General features: G+C 50.4%; 1 protein-coding gene across 1 annotated transcript in view; it reads right to left on the bottom strand.

Annotated features, from left to right (window-relative positions):
• The window catches only part of LOC135404974 (zinc finger protein 160-like), a gene marked incomplete at its 5' end in the record, with an annotated part of 39,966 nt that extends 14,958 nt beyond the window's left edge, over positions 1-25,008 (bottom strand). Inside the window, 2 exons of the mRNA XM_064639698.1 lie at positions 22,565-22,568; positions 24,216-25,008. Coding sequence (XP_064495768.1) covers positions 22,565-22,568; positions 24,216-25,008 — 797 coding nt within the window. The remainder of the gene's footprint in view (positions 1-22,564; positions 22,569-24,215) is intronic.
• Between the last annotated feature and the right edge of the window lie 695 nt (positions 25,009-25,703).

Here is a 25,703-nt window from a genome sequence, read left to right as displayed (position 1 = left end):
TATGGCGCATGAGGGGGGGAATGGGGGGATTTGAGGGGGAATTGAGGAGGAATGGGGGAATCTGAGGGGGAAATGGGGAATTGAGGGGTAATGGGGGGAATCTGAGGGGGAAATGAAGGGGAATTGAGGGGTAATGGGGGGAATCTGAGGGGGAAATGGGGGGGAATTGGGGGCAATGGGGGAGAACCTGAGGGGGAAATGGGGGTCCCGGGGGAATCAGGGGGAGCCCTGGTGGGTGCAGGGGGTGTCCCAGGGGGGTCACTGCGGATCCTGGGAGGGGCTGAGGGGTCAATGGGGATCTGGGGGGGTAAATGGGTGTCCGGGGGGGGCACGCAAAACCTCCTTTTTTCCAGCCTTTTCCCTCCCTGCCTGCACTGTCCCCCCTGCCTGCACTGCCAGCCCTGCCTGTACTACACTCCCTGCCTGCACTGCCCCCCTGCCTGCACTGCCCCCCTGCCTGCACTGCTGGAGGGGGAGCACTAGAACATTTTTTGGGAGGGGGGACTGGAGCCGAGGGGTCCCTATAGGGCCCAGGACTGCCCCTAAGGGACTGAGGGGTCCCTATGGGGCCCAGAACTGTCCCTGCAAGGCCAATGGATCCCTATAGGGCCCCGGAGCCCTATAGGTCCCTATGGGGCCAAGAGGTCCCCATAGGGGCCTGAAACTGTCCCTATAGAGCCAAGGGGTCCCTATAGGGCCCAGGACTGCCCCTAAGGGACTGAGGGGTCCCTATGGGGCCCAGAACTGTCCCTGCAAGGCCAATGGATCCCTATAGGGCCCAGGAGCCCTATAGGTCCCTATGGGGCCAAGAGGTCCCCATAGGGCCTGGGAATGTCTCTATAGAGGCAAGGTATCCCTATAGGGCCCAGGACTGTCCCTATGGGGCTGAGGGGTCCCTATAGCACCCGGGAGTGTCCCTGCGATGCCAATGGACCCCTTTAGGGCCAAGGGGTCCCTATAGGGGCCAGGACCGTCCCTATTGAGCCAAGGGGTCCCTATAGGGCCCAGGACTGTCCCTATGGGGCTGAGGGGTCCCTATAGGGCCCAGAACTGTCCCTGTGGGGCCGAGGGGTTTCTATGAGGTGAAAGGCACCCCCTCCCCCTCCATTTTGAGGATCCCTTCTCCCATCCCTTTTTTGGGCTCCTCCCCCCACACCTTTTTGGGGTGACAGCCCCAGTTTATGGCCCCTCTCCTTTATTGGGGGGGATCCCCATCCTCCATTTCTCCCCCCTACCCTCCAGTTTGGGGTCTCTCCCGCCCATTTTTGGGATCTCAGGCCCCATTTTGGGGTCTCCCGTTTTGGGATCTCCTGCCATTTTGAGTGTCCCCCCCAGATTTTGGGGGCTTTCCACCCCATTTTGGGAGCTTTCCACCCCATTCTGGGGGATTTCCACCCCATTTTGGGGTCCCCTTCCCCCCATTTTGGAGTCTCTCCCCATTTTGGGTTCCCGCCCCCATCTTTGGGGCTTTCCTCCCCATTTTAGATTCCTCCCCACTTTGTGTCTCCCCCCCTATTTTGGGGTCTTCCTCTTCCCCCCTTTTGGGGTCTTATAAAACCCCCACCACCACATTTTGGGGTCCCCACCCCATTTTGGGGTCCCCTCTATATTTCGGGGTCTCCCCCCCATATTGGGGTCCCCCCACATTTTGGGAGCCCTCCCCGCTTTTGGGGGATTTCCACCCCATTTTGGGGTCCCTCCCTTTCACTTTATCCGCCCCCCCGTTTCTTCCCCCCCTATTTCTGGGTCCCCTCTCCCATTTTGGGGGGTCCCCCCTCCCATTTTGAGGGGGTCTCTGTTTCGGGGGAGTCTCACACACCATCGGGGGGGGACACACCCCAAATTTGCTGCACAGACACCACTGCATGGACACCATGACACGAGGGGGGGGGGCGCAAGGGGGAGGGGGAGACTCCAAAATTCAGGAGGGTTTTTGTGCGGGGGAGGATGGGTAGAGGCGGGGGGGCTTTTGGGGGGGTCCAGCAACCCCCAGCCTCCCCTAAGTGAGGGTGATGAAGGCAGAGGCCTTTTTCTTTAGTTGCTTTTCTCCCTCAGCACATCCCGTGTAACAACTGCTGGGCTTGCACCGCCTGTGCCAGGGGTAGAACCATCCCCGTAAGGTCACTTGATCAGATCTGTCACAAACGCCGTGAAAACGTGGAACAGAAGCGTTCTCACAGCAGTGACTGTCCCCCTGGACTCAGCACTGGGGAGGCCACACGTCAAGTTCTGTGTCCAGTTCTGGACCCCTCAGTTTAGGAAGGACATTGAGGTGCTGCAGCAGGTCCAGAGAAGGGCAACAGAGCTGGTGAAGGATCTGCAGTGCATGTCCTGTGAGGAGCGGCTGAAGGAGCTGGGGGGGTTTAAGCTGCAGAAAAGGAGGCTCAGGGGAGACCTTGTCACTCTCTACAACCACCTTAAAGGAGGTTGTAGCCAGTGGGGGTCGGCCTCTTCTCCCAGGTAACAAGTGACAGGACAACAGGACACAGTCTTAAGCTGCGCCAGGGGAGGTTTTGGGTGGACATGAGGAAGAATTTCTTCACTGAAAGCGTGATTAGATGTGGGAATGGACTGCCCAGGGAGGGGGTCGAATCACTGTCCTTGGAGGTGTTTAAGAAACAACTGTATGTGTGCCATGGTCTGGTTGACATGGTGGTGTTGGGTCATAGGTTGGACTTGATGATCTCAGAGATCTTTTCCAGCCTAATTAATTCTGTGATTCTGTGAACTGGGATACAGCCTTTTTCAGCAGGATGCTCCAAAGGGCCACAGCAGACCTCGATGATCAGGACGGGATCTACATTCGATACCATACTGATGGAAGCCTTTTCAACCTAAGGCGACTGAAGGCCCACACTAAGACCTTAAATCATCTTGTCCAGGAGCTGCTTTATGCTGACCCCGCTGCCCTTGTTGCACACACAGAAGCAGCTCTGCAGTGTTTAACATCCTGCTTTGCAGATGCTGCTGAGCTCTTTGGGCTGGAAGTCAGCTTAAAGAAGACAGAGGTTCTCCATCAACCTGCACCTCAGGAAGTCTTCCATCATCCCCATATCACCATTGCCGAATCAGAGCTCAAATCAGTCCAACAGTTTAATTACCTGGGTAGCCTCATCTCCTCGGATGGTAAGATTGACGGAGAGATAGACAAAAGGTTAGCCAAGGCATATAGTGCTTTTGGGAAACTCCATAAAAGAGTATGGCATAATAAACACTTGAAGAAAAGCACCAAGATCAGCGTTTACAGAGCCATAGTGCTGTCTACTCTCTTATATGGATCTGAATAATGGGTCATCTACTGCCACCACCTGCGTCTCCTAGAACGGTTCCATCAACGCTGCCTCCGCACAATCCTAAACATCCACTGGTCAGATTATGTGACCAATACATCTGTTCTTGAACAAGCAGCAGTCACAAGTATTGAGGCCATGTTGCTGAGAACACAGCTGCGATGGGCAGGGCACGTCTCAAGGATGAAGGACCAACCACCCCCTCCCTAAGATCCTGCTTTATGGTGAACTTGCCACCAGCTGCCGCAAGAGAGGAGCCCCAAAGAGGAGATACAAGGACTCCCTGAAACAACATCTCAGCCTTGGCCATATTGATCACCATCACTGGTCTACTCTGACCTCCAGTCGGGAGGCCTGGAGACACACCATCTGTAACGCTGCTGATGCTTTTGAGAACGCAGCAGGATCACCCTTGAGGAGAAAAGACAACGCAGAAAGAATCGTGCCTTGCAGAATATGCCACCTAAGGAGTCTTTCTGCTGTGCCTTTTGCAATTGGATATGTCTGTCTCGTATTGGCCTCATAAGTCACCAGCGTGCCTGTAACAAACGTGGATAGAGCCTTCCTAAATCATCGTTCGCAAAAGCCTCACCATGATGATGATGAGCTGGAGCAAGATGGGGGGGGATGTGTCACTTCTCTATGACATCACATGCTCCCTGTGACACCACATCTTTCCTGTGACATCACACCTCCCCTATGACATCACATCCATCATATGATATCACATCTCTCCTGTGATATCATCCCTGTGACGTCGCATCCTCCCTGTGACATCCCAGCTCTCCTGTGACATCGCATCTTTCCTGTGACATCATACCTGTCTGTGACATCACATCTCTCCTATGACGTCACATACACCATATGACATCACAGCTCCCCTGTGACATCACAGCTCCCCTATGACATCATAGCTGATGTAACATCCATCATATAACATCACATCTCTCCTGTAATACCATATCATCCCTGTGACATCACACATGCCCTGTGACATCACATCCTCCATGTGACATCACATCCTTCATGTGACATCACCACTCCCTTATGATGTCACATCCATCATATCACATCTCTCCTGTGATATCATATAATCTCTGTGACACCATATCATCTCTGTGACATCACATCCTCCCCATGACATCACAGCTCCTCTGTGACATCACATCCTCCCTGTGACATCAGAGCCGACATCACGTCCATCATATGACATCACATCCTTCCTGTGACATCACATCTCCTCTATGACATCACATCCATCATATGGCATCACACCTCTCATGTGATATCATATAATCCCTGTGACGTCACATCCTCCCCTGTGACATCACATTGTCCCTGCAACATCAAAACTCCCCTATGACATCACATCCTTGCTATGCAATCACATCACCCTTATGACATTACACCTCCCTTGTGACATCACAGCTCCCCTGTGACATCACACCTAACCTGTGACATCACATCCGTCCCTGTAACATCACACGTCTCCTGTGACTTCACATCCTTCCTGTGACATCACATCTGTCCTAGGATGTCACATCCATCATATGACATCACATCTCTTCTGTGATATCATATCATCCCTGTGACATCACGTCCTCTCCTCTGACATCACATCCTCTCCAAGACATCACACCTCCCCTATGACATCACATCCTCCAATCTGATATCACATCCTCCCTGTGACATCACAATATCCCCTGTGACATCACATCCTTGTTGTGACATCACATCTCCCCTGACATCACATCTCCCCTATGACATCAGATTCTCCCTGTGACATCACAGCTCCTCTATGACAACACACCTTCACATCACATCACAGCCCCCTGTGACACCACAGCTGACATCTGTCCATCATATGACATCACATCCTTCCTGTGACATCACATCTTTTCTATGACATCAGATCCATCATATGACATTTCAACTCTCCTGTGATATATCATTCTTCTGACGTTACGTCCTCCCCTGTGACATCACACCTTCCCTATGACATCACACCCCCGTGTGACATCAAAGCTGACGTCACATCCATCATATGACATCACATCTCTCCTGTGAAATCATATCATCCCTGTGACATCACATCCTCCCTGGGACATCACAGCTGCTTTATGATATCACATCCCCCGTAACATCACATTCTTCCTGTGACATCACATCTCACCTATGATGTCACATTCATCATATGACATAACATCTCATAGTGATATCACAACTCCCCATGACATCGCAGCCTCCTGTGACATCACAGCTGACGTCACACCCATCGTTTGACATCACATCCTTCTCAAGACATCACATCTCCCGTGACATCACAGTTCCACTGTGACATCACACCTGCCCTATGACATCACATCTCCCCTAAGAGGTCACATCCATCATTTGACATCACACCTCTCCTGTGATATCATAGCATTCCTCTGACATCAAACCTGCCTCATGACATCAGATACTTCCTGTAACATCGTAGCTCCCCCATGACGTCACATCCATCACATGACATCATGTCTCTCCTGTGATATCATATCATCCCTGTGACGTCACAGCTCCCCTGTGACATCACACCCTCCCCTGTGACATCACACATCTCCTGTGACATCACATCTCCCCCATGACATCACATCCATGATATGAAAACATATTCTTCCCGTGACATCACAGCTCCCCATGACATCACAGCTCCCCTATGACATTACCTCCTCCCCTGTGACATCACACCTCTCCTATGACATCACATCCTCCCTGTGTAATCACATCCTTCCTATGACATCATATCTCCCCTATGACATCACAACCATCATATGACATCACATATCCCTTGTGATATCACATCCTTATTGTGACACCAATGCTCTTCTATGACATCACAACCATCATATGACATCACACCTCTCTGGTGATATCATATCATCCCTATGATGTCACATCCTCCTCTGTGACATCACATCCTCCCCGTGACATCACAAAAGCACCATATGACATCACATCCTTCCTGTGACATCATAGCTCCCTCATGACATCGCATCCATCATCTGACATCACATCTCCCTTGTGACATCACGTCCTCCCTGTGACATCACAATGTCCCCTGTGACATCACATCCTTCCTGTGGCATCACATATCCTCTATGAAGTCACATCCATCATATGACATCACATCTCTCCTGTGATATCATATCATCCCTCGCCTGATGCAATTTAAGGCCATTTCCTCTCTTCCTGTCACTAAAGGCTTTGCAGAAGAGACCAACCCCCACCCCACTAAAACCTCCTTTCAGGTCATTGCAGAGAGCAATGAGGTCCCCCCTGAGCCTCCCCTTCTCCACACTCAACCAGCCCAGTTCCCTCAGCCGTCCCTCAGCAGACATGTTTTCCAGAGCCTTCCCCAGCTCCGGTCCCTTCTCTGGACACGCTCCAGCCCCTCAAGGGCCTTTTGGCACTGAGGGCCCAGAACTGGACACAGCACTCCAGGTGGGGCCTCCCCAGTGCCCAGCACAGAGGGGCAATCAGTTCTCTGCTCCTGCTGGCCACACTCTTCTCCACAAAGGCCACGATGCCCTTGGCCTGCTTGCCCCCCTGGGCACACTCTGCCTCATACCCAGCCTTCCCAGGGGCTGGGGTCAGGGCTTGGCCCATTGGATTAAAGAAACAAGTCAAGGTTTATTCCGCATCAGAGCCACCTTTCCCTTGCTTGTCCATCTTTGTCATCACTGTCTGCAGTTTTCTGTTCCAACTGGAATGTGGGGACACTTTCACAGTCATGTCCTTCAGTGGGACCCATTAACAGTACAAGAAACTTCAGTATTTCAAACTCATTTTGAAGGGAGGGGACACAGCCACCTTCTGCAGGCCTTTGGTCAGGGCTGCTGTCTGTGCCCCTGATGCCAGGAGGAGGGGAGTGGCCCTTGCAGCCCTGGGGCCTCATGGCCTCCTTGTCCCTGCTCAGCAGCCTGGCAGGTGCCACCCCATGGTCCTGCCCTTGGCATTGCACATCTCACATCCCAGTGCCCCAGGAAGAGCCCTGAGGAATGAGGCAGGGACAGGATCTGCCTTCCCAGGAGCTGGGGGTCAGGGCTTGGCCTGTTAGATTAAGGAAACAAGTCAAGGTTTCTTCAGCATCAGAGCCACCTTTCCCTTGCTTGTCCATCCTTGTCATCACTGTCTGCAGATTTCTGCTCTAACTGGAACCTGGGGACACGTTCTCAGTTGTGTCCCTCAGCGAGACTCATTAGCACTAGAGGAAATTTTAGTGTTTCCATCTCACTTTGACTTCTTGAAAAGTTGTTTGAACTTCCTCTCAGGGACTGAGTCTCATGTAAACAATGACAAACCCCCTGGAGAGTCATGAAATGCCTGGGGCTGTTGCTGTGCTGCTGAGCTGGGCCGGGCTCCTGGCACACAGGGAGCTCCTGGCAAGCAAGAAGAGCTTCAAAGAGACAGCTCTGCTGGTGAGCAGCTCCTCTGCACAGCCCAGCAGGGCTGAGGGCACTGCCTGCAGCACCCAGGGCAGGGGAGTGAGACAGAGAGAAGTTAAAGGCTGTCAGACGTAGAATGATGCTGAGACCTCACTGGGGGAGAATTTTTAACAGATCTTGGCACAGGAAGTCTGTTCATGCAGGGCAATGGGACTGCAGCTTTTGGAGGCATCTGGGAAAGCTGGCACTGCCCATCAACTACAGATTCTGTAAGTGCAACTCGAGAGTATCTGGAGTGCAGAGGAGGAGGACATGCTCAGAGCTTCAGCTCCCACTCAGAATATTTCCAAGATAAAGATTTTTATAAGGTTAAAGAAATTTCCTGAGATTGTGCTTCCAGTTTCCTACTCTTGAGGAATGGGAGGAATAAATCATTAAGAAAGTATTAATTTTGACAGGTCCCTGAGACATCTGAACTGTGAGTGCTCAGTAGGTCTATCTGAGCTTCCTAATGTGCTTTCAGCCACTGCTCTGCCTGTGGGCAGCACCAGCATCACCTCTGCCAGACCCATCAGGACTAGTCTGAGATGTCCTTTTTGCACCTGCAAACGGAATATGACCCCTACCAGTGCAGCCTGTGGTGCTGGGGAAGGAGCTGAGTCTGCTTAAATCAAATGCCATCATAAGGACACTTGGCTGTCTCCCTGAGGTTTCCTTCCAAGCTGTGAATTTCCCTCCAGGTTGGAAACCTGTCCCTAAACATCTCCTTGTTATGTGAAACCCCTGTACAGAAGCACAGTGATGCTAAAACAGTGAAATGCTGTTGAGTAGGGACCCAGCACTGGAGCTGAAGGAAGATCTCCTAGGAAATCAAAAGGCTGTCTGTGTGTGACATGGGGAGTGTCTGTAGAATACAGCTTTGACTTTGTTTAGCTAAGTCCACGCTAACTGGCCTCTTACTGTCTTCTTCTCCTGTGTTGGAAACAAACACCCAGAGGCAGCAAATGTCCAACAGCAGTTCCATGCCCCAGTTCCTGCTCCTGGCATTCTCAGACAGGCGGGACCTGCAGCTCCTGCACTTCTGGCTCTTCCTGGCCATCTCCCTGGCTGCCCTCCTGGCCAACGGCCTCATCCTCAGCGCCGTAGCCTGTGACCACCACCTGCACACCCCCATGGGCTTCTTCCTGCTCAACCTCTCCCTCACAGACCTGGGCTGCATCTGCACCACTGTCCCCAAAGCCATGCACAATTCCCTCCAGAACAACACAACCATCTCCTACATGGGATGTGCTGCACAGCTCTTTTTCTTTTATTTCTTCATGGCTGTAGAGTTTTCCCTCCTCACCATCATGTGCTACGACCGCTACGTTGCCATCTGCAAACCCCTGCACTACGGGACCCTCCTGGGCAGCAGAGCTTGTGCCCACATGGCAGCAGCTGCCTGGGCCACTGCGTTTCTCCATACTCTGCTGCACACAGCCAATACATTTTCCCTGCCCCTGTGCCAGGGCAATGCCCTGGGCCAGTTCTTCTGTGAAATCCCTGCCATCCACAAGCTCTCCTGCTCACACTCAGGCTACCTCAGGGAAATTGGGCTCATTGTGGTTAGTGTCTGTTTAGTGTTTGGTTGTTTTGTTTTCATTGTTTTCTCCTATGTGCAGATCTTCAGGGCTGTGCTGAGGATCCCCTCTCAGCAGGGACGGCACAAAGCCTTTTCCACGTGCCTCCCTCACCTGGCTGTGCTCTCCCTGTTTGTCAGCACTGCCATATTTTCCGACCTGAAGCCCCCCTCCATCTCCTCCCCATCCCTGGACCTTGTGGTGGCAGTTCTGTACTCAGTAGTACCTCCATCACTGAACCCCCTCATCTACAGCCTCAGGAACCAGGAGCTCAAGGATGCCCTGAGAAAAATGATGACTAGATGCTTTTCAAGAGCAATAACCTGCCTGTTTTCTTCTGCACAACAGTCATTGTGTAACCATTTACTGGCCCAGCCTGCTTTCTAAATCTTTTGAGAGTGTTGGGGGGGGGCGCTTCCTACATTTTTTCCTCTTTAAATGTTGTTAATACAGAAATTTATTCTTCATCTCATACCTAATTCACTTTCTCTTTGTTTTGACCCACAATTGTGTAAATGAGGGATCATTCTCTGTGTGCATTTAAACAAAGTAAAAGTTTCTGCAGCAATTTCCTTGTCAAACGTCCTGATTTTGTTATTCTGTACATAAGGAATCACAATCTCTGAGTAGAATAAGGGCTTGAATGTTTTTTTCCAGATTCTCCCTCCAAAAACTTCCCTGAAGCTGGAGGGCAGTGCCTGTGTGCAGAGGAGAAGGGGTAAAGAGTCCTGGTACAGGAGCACTGCCAGGGAGCAGCAGCTCTTGGCCTTTTCAGAGATGCTCTTTTTCCACTGCCTCCCTCTCCTTTCTGCTCCTTGCCCAAGGCCTGAGTGCTCTGGCAGCTCAGTCACTGCTGTGTGTCAGTCCTGTGACCATGGGCAGGGACAGACCCTGGGCACTGCTGGGACAGAGCTGGGCTCCTTGACATCATTTCCATCAGGAAAGGGGATCCCCCTGAAGACTTTGTTCTTTTTGAAAGGTTGGTGTAAAGAACAAGGCCAAGGAATAGACTCTCCAAAGTCTCATTGCTTTGCTTCTTTCCCCATTCAGTCCCTGCAGTGAGAGAAGTGACTCACTGGGGTACTTGAGGGACTGAGGGCTGGGTCAGATGTTCTGTGCTGGTGGCCAGTGGCAAATGGTCTCCAAGTCACCTGCCTGGGGCTCTGCAGCTTGTGAGGGCTCTGATGGCAGATGAGGACTTGTCTGTAGGAAATCAGGAAGTGCAGGAGAGCACAGAGGATCTGCAGGGACAACCCGTCCCATCCAGTCAGCAGGGAATGGGACCCTGGAGCAGAATCCTGCCCAGGGTGGAGTCACCCAGAGATAAAGTACTAAATCTTGCTGTGAAGGGGCAAACAGAGCTCTGCAAGCCCAGGGGATGCAACAGGTAGAGGGAAAACTCTTGCAAGTGACTTCTCTTGCCCTCAGTGAACTTCAACAGGTCGATCAAGAGCACCCCCCAAAGGATGTCCCAGCTCTGGAACAAGGCAGGGCCCCTCTGAGCCCCCTCCATGGCCACACAGGAGCATCTGTGGGAGGTGGTCAGTGGCAGGGAGCACCATCAGCTGGCTCTGCCTCCCAGCTTGTCCAGCACAGCCCAACAGAGTCCCACATGGCCCCAGGCCCTACAGCCCCCGTGCTCTGCAGAGCAGCCTCCCCAGCTCAGGGGCTGTGGGGAGAACGGGCAGGGGGTGCAGGAAGGGCTGCTCAGGCCAGCACAGACGTGTTCCCCTGGGGAAAGGCTCTGTGGGGAGATGGGATGTGCCAGGAGAAGAGCAGGACACCCTGTGTGAGCAGAGGGGCCATGGAAAGAGGCTGCCCTGGCCCTGGGGAAAAGAGGGGGCAAAGCAAAATGTGGGAAACTCTCTGATCTAAGTTGTGCTGCCCAAGAACACGCTGACTCCAGAGGTGTCCAAGCGGGGCAGAGCCGGCGACTCCGGTCCGTGCGGTGGCGGGGGGGAGGCAGCGGCTCTGCTTGATTCCATGGAGTTCTGGGGAGGCACAGTGGCCCCTTGGTTCTATGAGCCTCTGAGATGTCTCAGGGTTCCTTTGGTTCCAAGAGGCCCTGCAGTGTCACATCGGCCCCTTGAGTCCATGAGGTTCCTCAATGTCACAATGGCCTCTTGATTCCATGAAATTCCACTGTGGCCCAGGGTTTCTTTGTTTCCAAGAGCCCCTGCAGTGCCACAATGGCCTCCTGATTCCATGGGTTTCTGCAGTGTCACAATGGCCCCTTTATTTCAGGAGGTTGCCCACTGTCCCTGGGTTCCTTTGGCTCCATGGGGCCCTGGAGCATCCCAGTGGCCTCTTAATTCCATGGCTTTCCCCAATGTCACAATGGCCTCATAATTCCATGAGGTTCTGCAGTTTCACAGTGGCTTCTTGATTCCATGAGGTTGCACAGCATCATCACAAAGCCGAGCCTATCCTGATGAAAGTTCTGAGGAGGTTGGAAGGAATTGGGACAAAAGGGATAAGAAAATTAGGGTAGGAAAGAGGGGCTTGGCCAAGAGAGAGGAAAGATTTTGATGAGGTAAAAACAGGTTCAGGGAATGCTGAGGGTGCTGAAACATTGACTGCAAACACTCCTGATGGACCTTTATGCACTTTGTAACCTCAAGCCCAAATAGTATCCAAAAGTTCTGCCCCTCCGATTGAAAGGAATCCCGTGCTCTAATTCCAATGCAGAAAAAGCCCAAACCCGGAAATCCAGACTCTTATTTGTACTCCAATGCCAATCCCCATCCCAAATCTGTATTACCTGGATGAAAAGCCAAGCTTTAATCCTGACCCAGCCCAAAAAGCTCTTCCCCTAATCATGAACCAGACACTGCCAGCAGAACAACAAACCTCCCAAAGTTCTGCCTAATCCCCACCCTGAGCTCTAAACCCCAAGCCCTGACCATTAACAACCCCCACAGCCCTTGGGAGCAGGGCAAGGACCTGCAGGGCCCAGAGCAGGCCCAGGGGGTTGGCAGAGGAACGGGAGGTGACCTGGATCTGCTCAGATCTGGAGTGACCCCCAGGAGAAGGGCCTGGGCTCTGGGAGGGATGTCCTGTGGCACAGGGGCTCAGGATCCAACTTAATAAAACCAACTGCACATGGGGCTGCCTTGGGGGGAGTGTGGGCACCCAGACAAGGGAGTTGTCACCCCCCTGGACTCAGACCTGGGGTCACCACATCTGGACTGGTCTGTCTGGGTGTGAGGTTCCCCATTTTGGAGGAATGAGGAAGAACTGGAGAGGGTCTAGAGCAGATCTGACAGGATGGAGCTTTTCTTGGTGCTGGAAAGAAAAAGAAACCCGTAAAGTGCAGCTTGGAAGGTTCAGACTGAAGGTGGGGAAAAAGGAATGTTACTCGAAGGGGAACCTTATGGTGCCAGAGGTCACTAAGACGGTGATGGCATGGCTTTGTGTGTTAGGCAACAGCCAGAGCTGGTGCAGAGACATCAGGGAGGGTCTAGAAATGCTGCTGGGAGGGGGTGGGAAAGCAGGAGGGGTGTGTGCAGCCTGCAAGGCCAGAGCAGCAGCAGGGCCAGGGCAGGACAGCCTGCAGGAGAGATGGCCAAGGGCTCTGGCAGGGCTGCAAGGCCCAAAGGCACCCAGGCCTTTGTCCCCTTGCCTCTGGCAGCTGCCTCTGCCACTCAGGCCACCACAACCAACTTTCCTGGCAGGTTCTGCCCTTGGTTTCTGCCTCGCCCCTCCCTCAGGAGCCTGGCAGGGGTTGCCCAGTGTTTGGCCTTTGTTGTTCCTCCCCCTCCCATCCCAGTGCCCCCCAAACAGCCCTGAGCCAGCCGGGAGGGACAGGATCTGCTGGGCCAGGGCCTGGGGCTCAGGCCTTGGCCTTTGTGCTCCACAAAACCAAGGCAGGCTTTGCTCAGCATTGCAGGGGCCTGCCCAGAGCCTTTGTCTGCCTGCACTCCTGGCCTCCAAGGAGCTGCTCCAAGGAGTCCCTGGGGAGGCTTTGTCAGTGCCTGCCCTCAGTGGGGCCCAGCAATGCTTCAAGGCACTTGGAGTTTGGCTTCTGACTTCTTCAGCAGCTGCTTCAATCTTCTCTCAGCACCTCAGGATCATGGGCTGGGCTGCAAAAACCCTGTGGGGCTCATTAAAATGCAGAAATCCCTCAGGATCTCTTTGTCTTCCTTTAATTGTCTTCAAGGCAATTTCAAAACAAGTCTTCAAATTTGTACTTTTTTTGTTTTAATTCAATTATGGATATTTTTTAGTTCAGAAGAGAGGTGATAGAGGTGTTCTCCAAGTGATCTTGATGCTGAGTGTCTCCTCAGGAGATCCACACTGACCCTGTATAATCGACCTTGCTCCTCACCCCCCAACCTCACCAGTTCTGACATGGCTCATCTTGCACTGACAGCTGATGCAACTCCAAACACACTGTGGGACCCATTAAAACACTGAAAAACAAATTAATTTTCTTTCTTTAATTGTCTTCAAGACATCAACAACTAATAGGAGTTGTTTTGTAGTTTAGCTAAGCAGGAAGATTTCGAAGTGGAAGTCATGAAAAATATATTTTTTGATGAAAGAGAATGATTTACACAGAGCCTTGGAATGCAAGAGGGTCAGGATGCAAAGGATTTGGACACAAATATAAGGGGGCAAAAGAGATTACTAGCATTTAATTATTGACCAGTTTGACAGTTATCAAGTGATTCAATAGCATTTGCTACAATTTTAACAGTGACTGAATTACAGATTCCCAATAACAACATTCCCACCACAGTCAATTCACACCCACACCCAGGCAGAGATGTGTGGACACATCAATAGCTGAGTGTGTGAAGGTCCCTCTCCCAAATTCTCCTTGTTGTCATGGAAAGACTGCCACAAATCCCTTTGTGTTTCCCAACAGACCAGGGTCACAGCTGGAGGAGTGTTTGTTGAGGGGGATCAGAATTGTCCTGGGCATCAGCGAGGGTCTTTGGAGTGTTGCAAACTGGAGGGTTCCGGAGCTGGGAGAGGCTGCCAGAGGTGTCCCACTGAGAGGGAGGTGCTGGGGAGCTGCCAGGGCCTCCCTCAGCCCCGCTGGCTGTGGGCTCACAAGGGGACTGGCTTTAGTTATCTGCTGAATTTCCATCCTGGTGTCAGGAATGACTGGAGTTTCCAAACTATTTGGGAATTGCATCCAGACTCTTCCATTTTGCTCTACAGTTCAGGTAGAGAATGTTCCAAGGCTTTTATGGGATGACTGATTATCCTGTGTTCCCCTGCTGTTCCACTCTGGATTGTTCCCACCTGTATCATCCAGGAGCAGCTGGTCCAGTCCAGGGACACGTTCCCACATCCCTGGTCCAGTCCAGGGGCTCTTCATTGCTCAGCTGGTTTGGTCAAGGCTTGTCAGGAGCTCCTGAGATCATCGACCAGGCCTGAGGACAATGGGGGGAGGATGCACCACCACAGAGGCTTCTAAGAAAGATGGGGACAAACTTTTTGTAGGGACATCTCTGAGCACTCTCCAAGGTGTTTGCAGATGAAAACATTGTGTTCATAGTCTAAGATAGTCACAGTCATATGTTTTACCAAGGCCTGTATTGACAGAATATGGGGCATTGGATTTAAACTGGAATAGGGGAGCTTTCTATTGGATAATAGGAGGAAATATTTGCCAATGGGTCTGGCAAGAACTGCAACAGGTTCCCAGAGAAGAGGATGTCCCATCCCATCCCTTGGATTTGTCCAAGGTCAGGAACTTTGAGCAGCCTAGATTAGTGAAGATGTCACTGTCTATGTGCAGGAGTTTGGACCACATGAGCTTTTATATCCCTTCCAAGCCAAACCATTCTGGGATTCTTTGAGTCTAATATCCCAAACTCCTTCTCCAAAGTATTTCCATGTTGAGGACATGAATTGCCATGTTTTTGAAGAAGCCATTCTAAGCCCAAAAGGTAACAAATTAATTCCAAGGAAGTTCCAAGGTTTCAAAGGAAGTTCCAAGGTATCTGTATGAAACTTTAAGCAAGTGGGTCATAGGCAGAACCTCTCAGGGTGACCCTTTAGCTGAGGATGGGGGATTTGGCCTCGGGGTCTGACACTAATGATGGGCATTCAGAAAGGGGATTTGGGGACTGGGCAAGACTTGTCATGGGGTGTCTAGGAAAGAACCAAAGCAAGGGTAGGATCACAATGGTCACTGGAGGAACAAGCATGAGAAAACAGAGAGAAAAGAGAATGGAAAAGCTGGTCCTGTTAAACAGGAGGCTGGTCAAGACACGTCCCTGGCTGTGCCCTGCAAGTGATCCCCACAGCCTGTCCCATTTTCTTAAGAACTCCATTGCCAAGAAGTTTCTGTGAGGACGGACCTCTCTGCTCCTGGCACAGATTGTGGCCCAAGTTGCAGTCCTTGCAGCAGGAGCCACAAATAGTCAGGTCTTGTGTTCTTTTGGGGGGCCAGACTCTGCCCAGACTGGGGGGGGTGTGTGTTGGAAGCACAAAAGAGTGAAGCAAATGCAAAGCTAAACACCCAATGTAGCCTGACTTTGTCCCTAAGTGGGGGCTGAGAATTGGACACAACATGTGGAGGGACAGATGGAGGGATTTGTCCCCCTGGCCCTGCCCAGAAGGGACACCTTTCAGGAAGGGTTGTGGCCTTGGCTGTGCTGAGGGTTGACCCGGGCAATGCAGCTTGGGGTTGCAGTGGCACTGTCAGGGCTCTGCAGAGCTACATCACAGCTCCCCTGTGACATCACATCTGCCCTATGGTGTCACATCCATCATATGACATCACACCTCTCCCGTGATATCATATAATCCCTGTGTCGTCCTGTCCTCCTGTGACATCACATCGTCCCTGTGCCATCACATCTCCCCTATGACATCACACCTCCCTGTGGGAAAGGACTGGATGGTAGGCCTTGAATTTGAGCAGTTGCAGCTCTGAAGTTGCAGAGGAATGTAAACAACTCTAAGGAAATATTTACTGCAATGCTGGACGGAACAAACGTAATGCAACTGAGACCAAAGGTCACCAATCAAAATGTGTGTAGTGACACCAATGAAAGTATGCACAGTGTCTTCTGTGTCACCAATGAAAGTATGTATGGTGTTTTATGTTTGAGAGTTTTAACCAATTATGTTGTAGCACGATAGTATACAAAGAGTATAAAAGAAGCATTTGAGAGCAATAAAGTAGCCGTGTGCCTTTCCCTGCTCTCTGAGTGTATTCTTGGCTGTCGTCCATTGGTGAACCCTGATGCGATTTATTGTGCAGAAGATTTACTGCAAGGAGAATTCCTTGGAAAGACTGCAGACCTTAGAGCGGTGATAGAGAAGATTTATTGCAGAAGATTTGTCGCAGACCTTAGAGCGGTAGGGAGGGGATTTATCGCCACGGACCTGAGAGCAGTGACTGTGGACCTCAGAGCAGTGACGATGGAACCCCAATGTAGCATTTGTCGGCAGACCTCAGAGCCGAAAAGTAAGTCAAGACTTACAGACACCTGGAAAGAAGGTGAGCCATTGGGGAATAAATAATGGAAGCACAGATATCCGTGGAGGAGGAATCTGTTGGCATAGTGCTAACAGAGATACTAGAGAAGCACGGTGTGAAATATCAGAAATGTGTGCTCTGCACCTTATATAGTTGGTGTAAAAAAATGGGGTAGATGCTCAGCCAGCATTTGGTACAGACATTTGGGACTCTGCAGGGAGAGTGCTTTTTAATGCAGCCACTGAGTCTCTTAAGCAGGCTGCCAGCATCCTGAAACTGTGGTGAACTGTCTTTACAACTTCAGAAGATCATGCTTCTAAAAAATTACCACCCTTCAAGCCAGAAAATAAAGAAAAACCCAGCAAATCACCCTCAGAGACAGTAAAAAGAGAAAGGCCACCCCTCCTCGCCGCTGATAGGAGACTTTTCGGCCATGCAGTCGCCCTGCTGGAAGGGGTAGCACATCGCTGTCCAGCGTGCACTGCACCGATCGAACAGGGCGAGTTCCAGTCGTGGCCGCTGCCACCCCGCGCGGAGTTGTGGTGCAGACGAACACCAGAGAGCCACTCCGGCTGCTGGAGAATCCTAAGGGCGTGGCGGAGCAGAGCCGGCAGCGCCGCACGGGTAGGGCCGGAGTGCCCGGGAGCCGGCGAGAGGACAGCCCGGCAGCAGCAATGCAAGAAAAAACCAGGAACGGAGCAGCCCCAGAGGGAAACAAGAACAGAGCAACCCCGAAAAAGTGCCACTTCTCGCTGACAGGAGAGGCAGGCTAGAGAACTGCCTTCCCGTATCTCTGTTAACTCTCGTGTTAATTGCGTTGTGTGTCCAATGTCGCCGTGAGCTCACAGTGTTGCTGACGGTACCGTGCTGGCGTGTGTGTGTATTGGGGGCTGTGTGTGCGTGGAGAAGCGACCATAAGTTTGTTAGTCACTGTTAAACCCCAGAGATGAGAGTCCGGGAGACTCTCCTCCCGTTAGAACGGCAGGAGAGGCTGCAGTCAGAAAGAGAAACAAAAGAGTCTTCTTTCCCTTTTCTGTTCCTCTTGGGGAATAAGTATTTAAAACAAACAAGTACACACCTTTCCATAGTTCTTGTTTCCATCTTTAACTCCTGCCGTTTCGAAATTAGGGAGAGACCGGGGATTTGCCCTGCAGAAACCAAGCATGTAAGTGGTTGAGAAAAGAAAGCAAAATCTCTCTCTTTAGTCCTTCTAATCACTTGGAGATAACTTAAAACCAAAGAATTGCGTTTAACTGCAAGCTAGTATGCAGACAGTTTTAGGGAGTTTTTCCGGGAAATGAGGCTTTGTACAAAAGTTTTAGTGAAATGCCTTCTTGATTGTATTGTACCCCTATAAAAACCTTCTGCCAAAACTTTGTATTCAGAAAAAAAACCCAAACAAACAGGGTTTTGACAAAAATGATAAAAAGCCCTCCTGCAAAACTTGCCCTTTGCCTTAGCAGAGAAAGAGATAAGGTGTTAATAGCTCACACAATAGAGATAGTTTGTTGCCTAGGAACCGAGTGGGAGGCTTAAACCTCCTCTGGCCGAACTCAAAAAAGTTTAAATTACCAGTTTCTCGGGGCTGGGGGTGGGGTGTAGAACCCCCCTGCTTTCTAAAAACCACAACTTTGCAAATAAGATAAATGGAAAGCCAGCAGGCTGAGGATTTCCTTAACTCTTAGATAAAACATCTTTCTATCTCCCTGTTATAAACTGAGAAGTGACCGTGACAGTGGAGTGACCCTGTCAGGTTCTGTGTGTACTTTGCTCAGGGTTTCTCTAGACCCTCAGTCTGCAGGAGTGGGGGAACTGTCTTCTTGAAGCACCCCCACAGCTGGTGCTGTGAATACAAGTGGTTAAAGCCAGAGGCCTTACCCTGGGTTGGCATTACACTGATCACATCTTTAGAATTGTGTTTAAGAAGTTTACTCAGCTGATTTTTACATGATCTTACAACTAGTTATTTGCTCTCCTTTGTGCTGCTTATGCTGTGAATTTTGTTCTCTTACCAGAATTTCATAGACAAAAAAACCCTAAGAATACAAACAGATAATATAGATCACATCTAAAGAACCAGCTGCAAGCTGGAATCTGGCCTTCTCCATCCTTGATTGTAATTTTGGAAAAAGAGAGAAAACAAAACTAAATCTTTAATTTGATCCCAAGTGCAAAAAATGTATAGTCTGTATTGAAAAGACCTGAGATGCACCCGATGTTGTAATTAATATGACTAACAATACCTTTAATATGCCTTCAAGTGATCCTTATTTGTTTAGTTATATCACAAATCAAAAAGTATTCACTCTCAATCTATCATTAGTAATTCTCATGAATAAGAGGAGCCAATCTGTGGCTCTGGTGAGCCAAGCCCAAGACTGAGAAGATGATGCAGAACACAGTAAATGAGAGAAACTGTTCTAATTGCTTTTGTCATCTTTGTATTAATCAGAACAATAACTACAGCCATGCATTAGCCATTCAATGCAGGCCATGCATCTTGAAGAACAAAATGCATTGGTTTTTTCTTTCTTATATAGCAGGCCTCTTGCCCTAATGGATCCCTGAATCTACTATTCCGGAGTTAAGAAAGTCTCTGTCACCAACAATGTGTTTTAACTTATTCTTTCTGTATGTGGTGTTGTATTGCTGGTGGGCGAGGATCAGAGTTAGAGTCAAAACTTGCATTTTTCTCCAGTATAGAGGGTTATAATATAATTGAATTTGTATTATGAATTTAGCTAAAATTTGAAAAACAAACTCAAACTTCTGTATCATATCCAGACTGGAAAGGCTTTGAAAGGGTGGATTGCTTGTATAGTTTGAATAGTGCTGTCAGATTACCAGGCAATACTATAGTTATTGATATTATGTTTTATTGTCTTTCATGAAGATGGGTGTTGTTTGTATATGTTTTGTCACAGGTTTTATAGCAAGTGGCAAGGATTGTTTTGAATCTCTCTCTCTCCTCTCTAACTACTGCAACATATGAAGGAAACCTCTTATTTTACGAGTCCACACAGGATTATAAATAACAGTGCATGGGGTGCTGGGCCTCACGGAAGAAGGGCCCTGTGTTGAAAAGCAAAGAAAGTGTCCAGTCCCCCCATAGGCCCCAGCTCGCATCATGCCTGCAATCTTTTAATAGACTGCTAACTTCATAGCATGATGGTTGGTTTAAGCAGCTCTCCTGCGACATCACAGCTCCCCTGTGACATCACATCTTTCCTGTGTCATCACATCTCCCTCATGACGTCACAGTCATCATATGACATCACATCTCTCCTGTGATCTCATATAATCCCTGTAACATCCCGTGCTCGACTGTGACATCACAGCTGCCCTGTGACTTCACATCTCCCCTATGGTGACACATCCATCATATGACATCATACCATTTCTGTGACATCACACTTCCCATGTGACATCACAGCTCCCCTGTGATATCACATCTTTCTTGTGACGTCAAGGATTCTCTATGACATCACATCCATCATATGACATCACATCATATCATCCCTGTGAAATCACATCCTCCCCATGACATCACAGCTCCCCTGTGACATCACATCTTTCCTGTGTCATCACATCTCCCTCATGACGTCACAGTCATCACATGACATCCCATCTCTCATGTGATATCACATCCTCCCCTGTGACATCACAGCTTTCATGTGACATCACATCTCCCCATGACATCACATCTTCCCCGTGACATCACAGCTCCCCTCTGACATCACACCTCCATTGTGACATCACATCTCCCCTATGACGTCACAACCATCATATGACATCGCACCTCTCCTTTGATATCATATCCTCCCTGTGACATCACATCCTTCCTGTGACATCAAATCCTCCCTGTGACATCACATCCATCATATGACATCACATCCTTTCTGTGACATCACATCTCTATGACTTCACATCCATCATATGACATCACATCGTCCCTGTGACATCACACCTCCCCATGATATCACAGCTCCCCTGTGACATCACATCCTCCCCCTGACATCACATTCTCCCTGTGACATCACATCCTTCCTGTGACATCATATCCTCCCTATGATGTCCTATCCATCATATGACATCACATCCTTTCTGTGACGTCACATCTCTATGACTTCACATCCATCATATGACATCACACCTCTCCTGTGATATCACATCGTCCCTGTGACATCACATCGTCCCTGTGACATCACACCTCCCCATGATATCACAGCTCCCCTGTGACATCACATCCAGTCACATCCAGATCCATCCCAAGGCTGGGGGTGTGTGTGAGACAGGCAGAACCACAAATGCCTGCACAGCCCAGAGCAGTCAGTGTGGGGCTGTGCTTGCTGCTGCAGAGACCCCCAGGGAACAAACTCAGCGAGTAGTTTTGGGGGGGGGGGAGGTGTCCCTAAGGAGGACACTTGCCTTATTATTGCTTATTATTTGTAATATCTTATAGATCTATCATACAACACCTAAGGATGGATTCTATAGAATATGTGCCATAGATATTTGGGTTGGGTCTGGCTGAGCTGCAGTTCAGTTCCCCACAGCAGCCCTCCCAGGGCTGGGCTTGGCATTGGCAGCTGGAAGGGGGTTGAGAACACCCCAGTGTTTTGGCCACTGCTGAGCACAGCACCAACACTGGGACATTCCTTCCTTAGCTGAGGGCAAGAGCCTGGCAGGGGACCCAAGTAGGCCAGCTGAGCCCAACTGACCCAAGGGACATTGCAGCCCATGGGAGGTCAGCTCAGCTCTAAAAGCTGAGGCAGGGAGCAGGAGGGGGGCATTCATTGTCTGATGGCTGCCTGCTGAGGAACCGTCCCGCGGACCCAAGCCCTGCTCCTCGGGAGTGGCCGACCATGGCTGCTCATGGGAAGCAGAGAGCTAACCCTGCTGTCTTTGGCTTCTGTGTGACCAAGCTTTGTTCTGCTTTTTGCTTTGAATAAACTGCCTTATCCCAACCCACTATTATGTTTTTCCCACCTTACTTTCTCCCATGTCCTGTTGGGAAGGGGAGTGATAGAGCGGCTGGGAGGGCACCTGGTGTCCAGCCAAAGTCAACCCACCACACACCTGAACACTTCCAGAGACTGCACCACCTCCCTGGGCTATTTGATCCAATGCCTCAACACTCTCTCAGTGGAAAAAGGGTTCTTTAACATCTAATATGAACATTGCCCAACGCAATTTAAGGCCGTTTCCTCTCTTCCTGTCACTAAAGGCTTTGCAGAAGAGACCAACCCCCACACCCACTAAAACCTCCTTTCAGGTCATTGCAGAGAGCAATGAGGTCCCCCCTGAGCCTCCCCTTCTCCAGACTCAACAAGCCCAGTTCCCCCAGCCGTCCCTCAGCAGACATGTTTTCCAGAGCCTTCCCCAGCTCCGTTCCCTTCTCTGGACACGCTCCAGCCCCTCAAGGGCCTTTTGGCACTGAGAGGCCAGAACTGGACACAGCACTCCAGGTGGGGCCTCCCCAGTGCCCAGCACACAGGGGCAATCAGTTCTCTGCTCCTGCTGGCCACACTCTTCTCCACAAAGGCCACGATGCCCTTGGCCTTCTTGCCCCCCTGGGCACACTCTGCCTCATATCCAGTCGCTGTCAAGCAGCACTCCCAAGTCCCTTCCTGCTGAGCAGCTCTCCAGCCCCTCTGCCCCCAGCCTGGAGCCTTCCAGGGGGTTGTTGGGAGCCAAGGGCAGGCCCTGACACTTGGCCTTATTGATCCAGCCTGTCCAGATCCCTCTGCAGATCCTTCTTGCCCTCCAGCACATCCACACTCACACCCAGCTGGGTGTTGTCCATGACTTTTCTGAGGGGACTGGAAGGCCACAATTAGGTCACCCCAAAGCCTTCCCTTCTCCAGCCTCAACAATCCCAATTCTCTCAGCTTTTCCTCACATAGAGATTTCAATAGACCTCAAGTGACTGAATCCTTGGGTTTGGCCATCAGGCCTTGTCTTTCACTGCTGTGGTCTTTTAATAGAGCAACAGAGAATTGCAGCAAAAAACTGAAGAGAAAAACATTGTAAAATTGTTTCAGAATTGTTGCCTTGAACCTTTGGTCGAGGTTGGGAATGGTTTGTCTCCCTTGGCAGGGAGGGTCAGTACTCTTTGTCATTCTGACATGAGTGCCCAGGTCCCTGATTTTATCGTGGCCAAAATACTGGGCTTGGAAACCAAACCAGGAGCTGGTAGGTAACAGCAGCTTGAAAAATGGGCTGATGCCTAATTGATGTGACAGAAGGAATGAAAGACTCGTGACATCTAAGAAAAGAGTTGGGCTTTTCAGTGCCTACCTCAGGTTAGGATCACTGCATGTGTCTTAGTGGAGGAAGATGTTTTTGTAACTTTATTGAAACTTGTTAGTAAAATGTGCCTTAATTCCTAAGGAAACAACCACTGTGAAATCTTTAAAAACCAAATGGAGATTTCCAAAGTGTAGAAGTTGCTATTAATATTTTGGCCGTTCCTGTGGCATCTTTTTGGTGTATGAATGACTTTGAGAACAAGAACATGTTCTTAATTATAACACATTATCAGGTCTCTTTACTGCTAATTATTTTACAAGGTTGAGAGAAGAGTTTAAGATGAAAGTTGTGGGGTTACTTGCAAAGTTTTTGGTAAAACCAATGCAGTTGAACCTGGTGGGGAAATTTTCCCTTAAGTTGGTTTTGGCAGATCTCATGAGTGTCTAAGGCAGAGGCCAACCCAACTGGAAAGAGCCTTTCAAGGGTGACTAAGATGTAACTAAATTACCTTTTTGAGAGGTGGGGAAAGCTGATGTCAGGAATAAAATTTCCTTATGTTAAGCTTAGTAAAAATATAATAATATATAAATATTAAAATTATTTTAATGGTCTTATGGGGTTTTCACTGTGCTTAAGTTCGTACTTCTGAGTGTTTGATTGTCACAATAATGGACAGCTTTGTAGTGTTGTTTTTTTTTTTTTTATTTTTCATGTTTTGATACTTTGGTCAAGGCATTAAAATTAAAAATCATTCAAAATTTTAATTCATCTTCAAACACCGAAATAGATTTGAAATGAGGTTAATGAGAACAGTGGGGGAAAAAAACACCCGAGTCGAAAACCAAAACAACCCCTGTTCATTTTCCCATTGTATTTTAAACAAGGAAGTCTGTAGAGCAGCAGAAAACAGGACACGTGGGCAGGTGTGAAAGTCAGACTGGGGTTTGTTGCACTGGTTCCAGTGCTCTTTGCTTCAGTGTAACTGGTCATTTATCGAGGAACAGGGTAGTGGTGAATTTGGCTTTCAGACTAAAATGAGGTTAAAGTTACACATATTCAAAAGAATAAATTGATGTTGCAGTGCAGATACTCAAAATCCTGAAGACCTTCTGAAACCTTTTTTGTGTGTCAGTCCTACGGCCGAAGCTCTTCCCGCAGTCGGGGCACTCACAGGGCTTCCCTTAGCAGTGGGTCCGTTGGTGTCTGGTCAAGGTAGAGCTGTCACTGAAGCTCTTCCCACACTCCCCACACTTGTAGGGCCTCTCCCTGGTGTGGATGCGCCGATGGGTGACGAGGTGAGCATTCTGCTTGAAGCCCTTCCCACAGTCGGTGCAGCGGAAGGGCCTCTCATCCGTGTGCGTCCGCTCATGTCTGAGGAGATGTGAGCTGGTCTGAAACCTCTTCCCACATTTCCCACAAGTGTAGGGCCGTTCCCCGGTGTGGATGCGTTGGTGGGTGTGAAGATTGGAGCTGTCACTGAAGCTCTTCCCACATTCCCCACACGTGTAGGGCCGCTCCCCAGTGTGGATGTGCTGGTGGATACGGAGGTGTGAGCTGTTCCTGAAGCTCTTCCCACATTCCCCACACGTGTAGGGTAGTTCCCCAGTGTGGATGTGCTTGTGGGAGTGGAGGGTGGAGCTGTGCCTGAAACTCTTCCCACATTCCCCACATGTGTAGGGACGTTCTCCAGTGTGGATGCACTGGTGGGTGAGGAGGTTGGAGCTGCAGTTGAAGCTCTTCCCACATTCCCCACACCTGTAGGGACGTTCCCCAGTGTGGATGCGCAGGTGGGTGCATTGACTGAACCTGTCGCTGAAGCCCTTCCCACATTCCCTACATGTGTAGGGCCATTCCCCACTGTGGATGCGCTGGTGTTGGATAAGCTTGGAGCTTTGCCTGAAGCTCTTCCCACATTCCCCACAAGGGTAGGGCCGTTCTCCAGTGTGGATGTGCTGGTGGGTGAGGAGGGTGTTGCTCCTACTAAAGCTCTTCCCACATTCCAAGCATTTGAAGGGCTTCTCTCTGCTGGGAGGCTGCTCAGGGATCACCAGCTCAGAGCTCCGCCTCAAGCTCCAGCCGCCTTCCCGGCACAGGCTGGCTCTTTCCTCCTCAGAGCACCCTGGGATGGCTTTGGAGCCCCTCCTGTGGGGGGATCTCCGGCCCTTTTCCTCCCCGCTGCCTTCCTGCGCCGGGGAGCCCTTCAAAACGGCCTCTCCCACCAGGGTCTCACGGGGGGATTTGTCCTCCGGGCTCTCCCTCCTCAGCTCGGGGCCTGGGGCAGGAAGCAAGAAGGACAGGGAGGGGATTTGCCTCCGGCCCACAGGGAAGGCCAAGGACATCCCCCCAACTCCGGCCCCGGCAGGACGGCGGCGCCAGCGGGGTTGTCCTGCAGCCAGGGCCATGCTCGGCTGACAGAGCCAGCACAACACCCGCCCAAAGGGACACTGACTTCCTCCTCACCTGCCTGGGGGGCCCAAGGCATCTTCCTCTTCCTCGCAGCCTCCTCCTCCATCTGCCCAAGCTTTGGGAAGGACAAATCCTGATGGGGGGGAAACAAGGGCTGAGCGCGTTGGCTTGGGGGTTCCTCCTGCCCAAGTCCATCCCTAGAACTCACCGGGCATCCTGTGACCATAAAAACCTCCAAAACACCAAGATTCAGCCCAGAAAAACCCAA

The sequence above is a fragment of the Pseudopipra pipra genome, chromosome W, assembly GCF_036250125.1.
Source record: "Pseudopipra pipra isolate bDixPip1 chromosome W, bDixPip1.hap1, whole genome shotgun sequence".
In the NCBI taxonomy this organism is placed as follows: domain Eukaryota; kingdom Metazoa; phylum Chordata; class Aves; order Passeriformes; family Pipridae; genus Pseudopipra; species Pseudopipra pipra.
This window is presented reverse-complemented; position numbering and strand designations above follow the sequence as displayed.